We start from the raw sequence: 10781 nt of genomic DNA on the forward strand, positions 1-10781 counted from the left end.
TGTTGCTAAACACGTCGTTTTTGGCCTTGAGTTCTTTTCGCCTTGATGTAGCTTCAGATTATACCAAAGAGGATTTCCAGTTGCGCTCATACTTTTTGGTCTTTAACTGACTATGTCTTGGAAACAAGCTAATTTGTACTGTTTAGCAGCAAAGCTCAAAGTAGCTATGCTGCCCTGACCACTTTATGAGGGCTAATTACAAGTGAGGGTTTCAAAGCTAAAAAACACAGAGCGAAAAGGGATTCCCACCACTGCAGCTCCCGCTAAAAACCAATCAGAGCAGCGGGTCCAGTGATGTGAACTGTGTCTCACCTGCAACCCCTCATTTTCCCAGCTCTCCTCTAATATCCTGTTTCAATTTGCAGCCAAGCAGAGACCTGACTGATAGACTCTCAGTGTTTATCCATCAGGATTAGGGCTTCCTTTTATCCGCGGCAGGAAAAATGACTGGATCCTTGCCACAGGGTACGCTTCGCCGTTTTCAGTGTTCACATCTTTGATCTCATCAGAGCTGTAAAGGAGGGAATAGATAATATCTGCCATTTCCGTTGAGGTCTTGTCACAGAGATTTTAATTGAGCTCCTGCTACAATTATATGTGGAGGAAGTCTCCCACAGCTCCTGTTTTCTACACTTCAGTGAGCTACTCCCAGTTCTACGATCACAGATATCCATGTAGCAACCAGAAATGTTAACTACTATTAAAGACCACAGCCAGTGAAGCAAACCAGAAAAGCCCAGTCTTCACTGGTTAGGGGTAATAACATTTAAAGTCGAACTCTTGGGCAATATCACCATTTTTCAGGGAGTTGCTTGTTTTGAAACTCTTGTTTGACATGCGGCCAAGTGCTGGTGGCTAGAATATAGTTTCAGCTGGGTTCCCCCTGCCCCCGCCCCAATATCACTGGCTGTAGCACAACCAGAATTTCTCCAACTTTCCCAAGCCACGTAAATCCACACGGACAGCATGAAAGATTTAAACAGCTCTCAAAGACAAGGAACCGCTGAAGCAGCCCCTACATTGCGCCAGGATTAGCTCATGTGTTCAAATGCATAACCTCCATACACCGTTGTTCTCATTTATAGCGTGAGGCCCTTTTAAAAGGCCATGTGGATGTGTACAAATAAACAAAACGACGGGACAAGCCTGTGGAATGGCTCTCACAATAGAAAATGGGGCCATTCTCTCGCAGGAGTCGGGGAGGTCAATTAGGCTCTAAAGGTTTCCAGATGTGGGCCTGCTGGGCATATACGAGGGAGAGCTGCTTTTGAATGGAAGCGGCTGTGCCAACCACGTCTCAATCTGTTCTGCATCACCAGCCCTCGGTCCACACTCCACCCACCAATCATCCAACAAAACAACAGGCACTGATGAGTTCCTCCATAAACGTGGAGAACATATGAGGTGTGAAAGGTTAAGCTATCGCTCTGTACGTACAGTGTTTCAAGAATAACCTGCAACATCTGCTCAGCTGGCAACTCTCAGGGACGTACTGCCTCAGTGTTTTAGAAGATGGTTTGTAATTATAGGTTGGAAAGTATTTATCGTGTTTCATGCTGTTTTTATTGTTGCACTTGTACATTGTGTTAATTATCATGAAAGCTACCGTTGTTCTGTCCGTTTTTACAGCTGTCGTGGAGGGAAAATCGTTTTCCGTGTTTTAATATGGATTTTAGAAACAATAAAACTAAAGATTGGTGGGGATTTTTTTGTTTGACTCAAAAATAAACAAAATCCATTGCTTTCAAATGGTCCCTAAAAGCTTGGCAGTGAGTGCACAATAAGCCTTTATTTCAACCGTCCACTTATTTGCCACCTGATCCTGTACTTTGTTTTTGAACCCCCTAATGTTAGGCTTCACCTGAAAAACAGTGAATGAATCTGGGAACAGTTTGGCCAGACCGAGACCGAGTTCGCCCGCAGATCGGATCAACGTTTCTCAGGGGACTTGTGAAGTACATTAAACGTGGCCACTGACAACTGAACAGGAGCACTTCCTGACGCCTCTCTCGTTCGATCCAATAACCCCAAACAGGAAGTCATATGCTGTATTAGAGGCGTGGTGTACTTGGCTGAATTGAGCAGCTGTTTAACAGCATTGTGTTTAGCCCATGCGCCATTTCAGCAGAACGCTCCAACAAATCACTGTGTTCCTCCTCTCCAGAGCCTTGTTCGTGAAAATAGACTTTCATTTCCTATTATGCTCCCAGTTTATTCTTTTTATTTGGTGCCAGACAGAGCAGTTGTGCATTAGCCGGCCTGTCCCAGCCGCTTCCAAATGCTGATTCAAACCAGATCAGAGGGGGAGAGAGAGAGAGAGAGAGAGAGAGAGAGAGAGAGAGAGAGAGATGACTTTCCATTCTCCTGCTCTCTGGCCTCTTTCAGCTCACTGATGGGTATCTGCTTACTTTGCCATCCGTACAGAGCTTGGCATGGAAAGCTCAGGGAAGAACAATAGGCTTTTGTGTCCTACTGAAAACGACACACACGCAAACTCTAACTGCATTGTGGGAAATCGTTGAGCTTTTATCGAACATAAGAAAAACCTGATGAGGGAGAAAATGAGAGGTGCATCTCTATACACCAAGTCCTATCATAATGACACAACGAATACAAGACTTAAGTCTGCGAAAGGGATAGAAAAAGAACAAAAATACTGTAGAGGTCACATTTCACCTGCTGTACTTCTGACTAAAGGGAATTTACAACTTACTTGTCACCTAACAGAGGTGTAACAGCCAGGTGGCAGCTGGCAGTGGCCCACACACAATGGTGGTCCATGTTGGGAGGGGAAGCAATTGACAAAGTGCAATTGATTATAGCCTTCTATATCAACGCTGCTATTTTAATATTTTAAGTGTGGACAGTAGCTGTGTTAGACCAGAGGTGTTAAACTCATTTAAGGTAATGAGTGATTACACAGGCAGCGTGGGCCAATGGAAAATCATTTTAGTAGCCTACAGCTGAAGGAATTAGTGCTTAGATATGGTAGTGATTGGCTGTGTGTGTGTGTGTGTGGGGGGGTTATACCAGGGCCCATTAGATTTTTCTGGTATATTTAGACGTTAAATTTTATGTTACCGTTAGAGTGTGTCTGTGCTTTAAAACAATTTTTTTGACTTAGTAAACTGTCCCAATTCTACAAAAGCACAGACCCATAGAACGACTTGGTATTTAAACACGTGCCAAAGAGCTGTCAGACAGTTACATTCTGAGTCTTCACAAAGCCTCTCTATTGTGTGAGACATCAAAAGAAAAGAGACTGAGCCTTCAGCCGCCTTCAGTCTTCAGCAGGTTCCATAATAACAGGTTTGTGGTGAATGCTGCAGCGCTGAGCAGTGCTTAAATGTAATTACCTGGCTCTGAGCACACTCTTACCTGAGGAGATATAGGACTAAAAAACATAATAATAATCACAATAATCATAATTGTTATTATTATTATTATTATTATTATATAAACAGGCCCAAATAAAAAAAATGAACAAATTCACAAATCTATAGAAAGCCAGCACACACTTCAACTCAGTTCCTCCTAATGCTCACTTCACTCAACAAATTAGCACACATTATCACAGTCAACATAACCACACTCATCACCAGACTCCACCACACTCAACACCAACATTCATCAACAAACCCCATCACATTCAAGCCAGGCTCCAACACGCTCAACGCCAGGCTCCAACACGCTCAACGCCAACATTCATCAACAAACCCCATCACATTCAACGCCAGGCTCCACCACGCTCAACGCCAGGCTCCACCAGGCTCAACGCCAGGCTCCACCAGGCTCCACCAGGCTCAACGCCAGGCTCCACCACGCTCAACGCCAGGCTCCACCACGCTCAACGCCAGGCTCCACCGCGCTCAACGCCAGGCTCCACCGCGCTCAACGCCAGGCTCCACCGCGCTCAACGCCAACATTCATCAACAAACCCCATCACATTCAACGCCAGGCTCCACCACGCTCAACGCCAGGCTCCACCAGGCTCAACGCCAGGCTCCACCAGGCTCCACCAGGCTCAACGCCAGGCTCCACCAGGCTCAACGCCAGGCTCCACCACGCTCAACGCCAGGCTCCAACACGCTCAACGCCAGGCTCCACCACGCTCAACGCCAGGCTCCACCACGCTCAACGCCAGGCTCCAACAGGCTCAACGCCAGGCTCCACCAGGCTCAACGCCAGGCTCCACCACGCTCAACGCCAGGCTCCACCACGCTCAACGCCAGGCTCCACCACGCTCAACGCCAGGCTCCACCACGCTCAACGCCAAATCCCACCACACTCAATCACGCTCAACACCAGACCCCGACACTCTCAACGTCAAACCCCACCAGACTCAACACCAAGCCCCACCACACTCATCACATTCAACACCAAACTACACAAAACTAAACACCAAACCCCACCACAATCAAAACCAGACTCCAGCTTTCATCAGCAAACCACACCACACTAATCACACTGAATACAAAACTCCAGCACATTCATCAGCAAAATCCACCACACTCATCACACTCAACACCAAGCCCACCACACTCATCACATTCAACACCAAACTACACAACACTCATTACCAAACACCACTCAACCCTAAAGACCTTCACACTGAACATCCAACAACCCAGAGATCAGGTTTAGCCTCCTTTCTGTCTCACCGTTGGCGTTCTTCCCGCTGATGAGGTGCTCATAGTTCTGCAGAAGGCCGTACAGTTCTGCGTCGTTACTGATCGCCACCTCCAGAGCGTCCACGTGCACCGGGGAACAGAGTCCACGTCCACCAACACCACTTTCACCCACTGAACACTGCGCCTCCAGTGCGCTCCCGACCACCTCCTCCATAAGCCTCTCCAAAGCTGCGGCCAAGCAGATGGCTGCGTGCTCGTGTACGCGCACGGAGACGCGAGTGTCCACCATCCAGCGGTAGAAGCGGCCCACGGAGAGCGTGAGGCCGCAACGCGCGGACTTACCCATGCGCAAAGACTCTCCAGAGCTCATGCTGTACAGGGACATGGCCCGGACCGCGGCTGCCACGCAGCTCTCCGAGAGCCGCCAGCTGCTCACGAGGCGCACGGCGCTCTGCACTTCGAAGCGCGTGCACCTGCAGTGCAGCACGCTTAGGCGCTGCGCCTCACGCGCCATGCGCAAAAGGGCCCTGCGTGAGAGAAACGACAGACGGCGCAAGAAGTCCAACGTGAACGACGCGCCCGGCGCAGCTTTACGCACCACGGACTCAACGTCGTCTTCCGACCACGGAAACTCCTCCAGATCCGGCAAGCGCGGGCACCTGGAGAAAATGTCCTCGGGATCCTCCGGCAGCACCGTGTTCACCGTGTCCCAGCTGCCGTGCCTGCTGTTCATGGAGCCCGAGCATTGCCACCAGTTTCCCCGATGAGGAGTCGAGGCGAGCCGGGAGTTGGACTTGGACGAGGACCCGGACGAGTCTCCTGCGCCGTAACCAGAGTCCAGAGTTAAATCTTCCAGAGTTTTCAGGTTGATGCCGCTCATAGCTGCCATCTCTGGGTCTGACAGGTACCGGGGGAGCTGAGCTACGAGGAGCTGCGCTGCAGAACAGAATTCTGAACTTCACGCAGTTAACTCAAGTCCATTTCATTAGCTGCTGTTGTTGTTGTTGTTGTTGTTGTTGTTGTTGTTGTTGTTGAGCTCGTGAACCTGCTTCTACACACGCAGCAGGATGGAGCGCGTGTGATTTCAGAGCGAGGACAACCAGCTGAGAAGTTTGTTGCCAGTGAGTCAGCTGATAGCCTTCTCTCAGCCAATCAGAGGAGCCTGAAAGTTTTCTGTCATCTCTCGGCCAATTAGAGTAAAGGACCTGCTAGAAAGTTATCAGCCTTCTCTCAGCCAATCAAAGCGAAGAACCAGCCTGAACGTCGTCATTCATCTCTCAGCCAATCAGAGTAAAGGACCAGCGGGGAAGGTTTTTATTTTTTTTGAGGCTGTGTCTGAAACAGAAGGCAGCAACCTTGAAGCTTGTTGTCTTGCTCTCATTAAAGCGTTTGCAACTGAGTCTCATTAGAGACTATTTCAGCATTTTACCAGGACACCGGTACATCAAAAAAATACAACTTTAAAGGTTCTGGAGCAGAAGCAGTCACCCTTTTTGGAAACGTTCATTTCAGACATGACTTCTACGCTTTCCTCCCTCAGTATACTGCCTTAATAGACCCCGTATCAGACACAACTTTTAGTCATCTCTCAGCCAATTAGAGACGAGGAATTGTACGGTGACCGCGAACAAGCGTAGAGTTTATTGGCTATTAGATTATAACGACACCCCGCATATATTTCCTCATTCATACAACAAAGCTTGTCTCAGAACTACTGTCTGTAAAAGTGTCTCAGACACTATGTCTGTAATAATTAATCTAATAGCTTTCTTTGAGATGACTTTAGAGCGTCTCCCAGTAAACAAGGAACGTCCCTGGACGTTCAAAATAGGTCTAAAAGTAGTCTGTCCGTCAAGGACATATTTTAAACGTCAATGGACGTCCAAAATCCATCTTAATAAGTTAGTTAAGTGGTGACCAACCGATAACGTCAGTGGACGTCCAAAACGCGTTTTATACAAGTAATTTATTTCGGGACCAATTAATAACGTCAATTGACGTCCAAAATACGTCTAATAGTCGTCTTTTCAATGTCTGTGTTTGGACGTCTTTACAACTTTCATTTTCAATCTTAAGAGAACGTTGATTAGACGGCAGTCATTACGTTATTTCAACGTTGAATCAACGGCTAAAAGTTTACTGGGCTGTGTTCTTTCAACTCAAAACAGCTTACAACACCTCAATAAAGGCTGCAAATATTTACACCGTTGAGCCAAATGTTAATGTCAAAACTATAGTCCCAGTCGTTAAACCCTCAGATATGTATTTCCTATTACATTGTACAACGCTGACTCTGGAAACTGGAACATTTCCCTCATTTTTGCCAGTTCCACAGTTGGTGAAATTCCCCTTCAAGTGCCCTCTTGTGGACGTGTGTAGTATGACGCGGAAGAACAGTTATTTATTCCTCCATTTATTCTTGAAAATAAGAAAATAAAAGAAAAATGAGTTCAGTTTACATTCTTTAAATCCTCTACAAACAATTTCACAGAAATTATCCTTTAAATATGGCACCAGTGACCACTACTCTCTGACCCAATGTCCTTAAGGGAGAAAAATTAAATTGTGATTCCGATTTAAGGGCAGTTTGGCACCTTTCATTTTGTAGTAGAAACGTTTTTTTTCTGCTATACAAAACCAACACTAATTCAGAGAATGTGGGTGGGGGAACAGGTGACGGGGGGGATGAGTACAATACAGTAATTTAATTTTCAGGGTTCTTATTTATAAAGACAAAAAGACAATGTTAGAAAGCACCAATTATAATTTCTCCACATCAAGCCATGTACCAAAACAACTTCATACCTGAGGCTCTCACTAATCCCAAAACCTTAATATGTAGGAACTCCAGAACTTTGGAAAGTTCTGCTCTGTGCTGCTAGGTTTGGCACTTTCTGTGATTCTCAGTTCTCCTGGGGATGAAATAAGTTCATCTTAAGCCAATAACTACAAATCCAGCGCTGGCACATCAGTCTTGCCATCTCTGTGTTATCAGACACAGTGTTAAGACCCTGGAGCTGTGCTTTATAAGTGTCTGGGAACGTTTGGAAAGCTCCAGGGGGTGTAGCAGGCTCTTCCAGACGCAGCTAATTTCAGCAGCAGCGTCCCCCATTGGCTAGCCTTGTGTTGGCTTCTTTATGGGAGAGTTCCACATGCCGCGTTTAGAGTGGTAATAGTGGTAGAAGTTCCGTAATCTCAGCCTCTCCACCTCCAAACCATTCTGCAGAACTCTGAGAGCAAACAAGAGAGGAAATTAACTCCAGAGAGACATGGACAGTAATAAATCAGCTGACCAATTAGGACACAGTGTCTGTGATGCAAAGCACTGAATAGTCCCTGTGATGCAGTTTCTAAACATGAGTAATCATGCTGATGAAAGAGTTTAAAAGAGGGTGAGTGAGTGAGTGCATTTTTGAGTGTGTGAGTGCGTGAGTCAGTGAGTGAGTGAGTGAGTGAATGAGTGAGTGAGTGAGTCAGTGAGTGAGGGAGTGAGTGAGTGAGCTAGTGAGTGAGTGTGTGAGTGAGTGAGTGCATATTTGAGTGAGTGAGTGAGCCAGTGAGTGAGTGAGTGAGTGCATTTTGTGTGAGTAAGTGAGTGAGTGTGTGAGACAGTGAGTGAGGGAGTGAGTGCATTTTTGAATGAGTGAGTGAGTGAGTCAGTGAGTGAGGGAGTGAGTGAGTGAGTGAGCTAGTGAGTGAGTCAGTGAGTAAGGGAGTGAGTGCATTTTGAGTGAGTGAGTGAGTCAGTGAGTGAGGGAGTGAGTGAGCTAGTGAGTGAGTCAGTGAGGGAGTGAGTGTGTGAGGGAGTGAGTGAGTGAGCTAGTGAGTGAGTCAGTGAGTGAGTGAGTGAGGGAGCTAGTGAGTGAGTCAGTGAGTGAGTGAGTGAGTGAGTGAGCTAGTGAGTGAGCCAGTAAGTCAGTGAGTGAGTGAGCTAGTGAGTGAGTCAGTGAGTGAGTGAGTGAGGGAGTGAGTGAGCTAGTGAGTGAGTGAGTGTGTGAGGGAGTGAGTGAGTCAGTGAGTGAGTGAGTGAGGGAGTGAGCTAGTGAGTGAGCCAGTAAGTCAGTGAGTGAGCTAGTGAGTGAGTCAGTGAGTGAGTGAGTGTGTGAGGGAGTGAGTGAGTGAGTGTGTGAGGGAGTGAGTGAGTGAGCTAGTGAGTGAGTGAGTGAGGGAGTGAGTGAGTGAGCTAGTGAGTGAGTGAGTGAGTGTGTGAGGGAGTGAGGGAGTGAGCTAGTGAGTGAGTCAGTGAGTGAGGGAGTGAGTGAGTGAGGGAGTGAGTGAGCTAGTGAGTGAGTCAGTGAGTGAGTGAGTGAGGGAGTGAGCTAGTGAGTGAGCCAGTAAGTCAGTGAGTGAGTGAGTGAGCTAGTGAGTGAGTCAGTGAGTGAGTGAGTGAGTGTGTGAGGGAGTGAGTGAGTGAGCTAGTGAGTGAGTCAGTGAGTGAGTGAGGGAGTGAGTGAGTGAGCTAGTGAGTGAGTGAGTGAGTGAGGGAGTGAGTGAGTGAGCTAGTGAGTGAGCCAGTAAGTCAGTGAGTGAGTCAGTGAGTGAGGGAGTGAGTGAGTGAGCTAGTGAGTGAGTCAGTGAGTGAGTGAGTGAGTGAGTGAGTGAGTGAGTGAGTGAGCTAGTGAGTGAGCCAGTAAGTCAGTGAGTGAGTCAGTGAGTGAGTGAGTGTGTGAGGGAGTGAGTGAGTGAGCTAGTGAGTGAGTCAGTGAGTGAGTGAGTGAGGAAGTGAGTGAGTGAGCTAGTGAGTGAGTCAGTGAGTGAGTGAGTGAGTGAGGGAGTGAGTGAGTGAGCTAGTGAGTGAGCCAGTAAGTCAGTGAGTGAGTGAGGGAGTGAGTGAGTTAAAAGCTAGTTTCTCGAGGTGCTTTGCATCTAAACATAAATAAATATATATATAGTATATATAGTGTACTTACTTTCTTATATACTTTATTTATGTATTTATTCATTTATTTTTTATATGTATTATTTATGAACATATAATATGACTGTATGGGGAGTAAAGGGAGGAAGGTAATACTGGAGTAATAATATTAGTGTTGGAGACTGGAGTAAACATCATCTCTCACCTGTCCAGGAACTCCCAGTCCTCTCCTCCCCAGCGATCCTTAAATTCTTCTGTGTTCATCCCTCCGATCTTGTCAAAATCTGATTTATAAATTCCAAACAAGCCGAAGCCATTGACCTCCCAGTACCCTGTGAATTGAGCGGAAGAAGAGAACAGTGCTTATTTAACTATCCACCTGTTCTGATCGGCGCTGTGGTCATGTCATAAGTACAGAACGTGCAGAGCAGAGGTTCTCAACCGAACGTCTGAAGCATTTTAAGACCAATTTTAATTATTATGTACGGGTATTATCTTCAGTACATGAGCTAGAAAATCTGAAATAAAGAACGGTGTGTGTACCGTTCGGCTGCAGAGGTGAGCTCCCGCAGTCCAGCCTCATGACAATGGGGGCGAAGGCCATCCTGCCCTCGACACAGTGCTTCCGGATGCTCTCCAGTATGCTCATAGGGAAGTGAATGTGCAAGTCACACAGGAACACGATACTGTGACTGTCCTGAGGAGCATCCAGAACAAAACGTAGAATAATCCCGATTTCATGAATATATGAACATTTAAAAGCACACGTTGTTTATAATATGTACTTACCTCTATTGTGTCTACCCCCATCTGCAGCCCAGAGGATCTCTCAAAGTTTCCTTCTCGCCTCAGATACTCATACCTACCCACACACACACACCCCACACACACACACACACACACGGAGGAAGAGACAGAAATAGCAATTTCCATCTGGACAGTATCCAACAAATAATTGTAGCGCATGCATGACCCTATCTACATAAAATGATGGCCCTGGAGTGCATCAGCTGCAGATTATTAAAATGAAGGACTGGCGCCCCCTCCAGGGTGTATGATTCCAGGAAGGGCTCTGGACCCACCGCGACCCTGAACTGGATCAGCGCTTACAGATAAAAAATGAATGAACTACTGTTAATGTGTCTTTTATTATTTAACTGTGTAATATATAGTTTCGCCAGTAGAGGGCCATATGCACCAGTGGCTGACGCTCCAACCAGCAAAAGGAGTCGGTCAGTACTTGGTGTAGCGGTTAGCAGATAACACACAGAGTAGCTCCTGTAACCTGCTAT

At 46.7% G+C, this 10781-nt stretch overlaps 2 protein-coding genes across 2 annotated transcripts; both read right to left on the bottom strand.

Moving 5' to 3' along the window:
- Positions 1 to 415: 415 nt before the first annotated feature.
- On the bottom strand, positions 416 to 5520 carry LOC136683847 (ankyrin repeat and BTB/POZ domain-containing protein 2-like). The gene is made up of 2 exons (XM_066659035.1): positions 4662 to 5520; positions 416 to 511 (listed from the first exon to the last, which is right to left on the bottom strand). The coding sequence occupies exons 1-2, from the start codon at positions 5518 to 5520 to the stop codon at positions 489 to 491; spliced, it is 882 nt and encodes a 293-aa protein (XP_066515132.1). The 3' UTR covers positions 416 to 488.
- A 1565-nt stretch (positions 5521 to 7085) lies between these two features.
- On the bottom strand, positions 7086 to 10341 carry LOC136683846 (N-acetyl-beta-glucosaminyl-glycoprotein 4-beta-N-acetylgalactosaminyltransferase 1-like). Its single transcript, XM_066659034.1, has 4 exons — positions 10279 to 10341; positions 10033 to 10186; positions 9695 to 9821; positions 7086 to 7861 (listed from the first exon to the last, which is right to left on the bottom strand). Exons 1-4 carry the CDS (start codon positions 10297 to 10299, stop codon positions 7747 to 7749), a joined length of 417 nt encoding a protein of 138 aa, XP_066515131.1. The 5' UTR covers positions 10300 to 10341; the 3' UTR covers positions 7086 to 7746.
- Positions 10342 to 10781: the final 440 nt, after the last annotated feature.

Source organism: Hoplias malabaricus, unplaced genomic scaffold, assembly GCF_029633855.1.
Source record: "Hoplias malabaricus isolate fHopMal1 unplaced genomic scaffold, fHopMal1.hap1 scaffold_485, whole genome shotgun sequence".
Taxonomy (NCBI): Eukaryota; Metazoa; Chordata; class Actinopteri; order Characiformes; family Erythrinidae; genus Hoplias; species Hoplias malabaricus.

Excerpts from the sequence above, each read along its gene's own strand:
- LOC136683846 (XM_066659034.1), bottom strand. The coding sequence starts at position 10,299 with ATGGGGGTAGACACAATAGAG. Across the intron at positions 9,822-10,032 it reads CTCACCTCTGCAGCCGAACG|GGTACTGGGAGGTCAATGGC; the intron begins GTACACACACCG and ends CTCAATTCACAG. Across the intron at positions 7,862-9,694 it reads GACTGGGAGTTCCTGGACAG|AGTTCTGCAGAATGGTTTGG; the intron begins GTGAGAGATGAT and ends GTTTGCTCTCAG.
- LOC136683847 (XM_066659035.1), bottom strand. The coding sequence starts at position 5,520 with ATGGCAGCTATGAGCGGCATCAACCTGAAAACTCTGGAAGATTTAACT. Across the intron at positions 512-4,661 it reads CAGCGGGAAGAACGCCAACG|CTCTGATGAGATCAAAGATG; the intron begins GTGAGACAGAAA and ends CCTCCTTTACAG.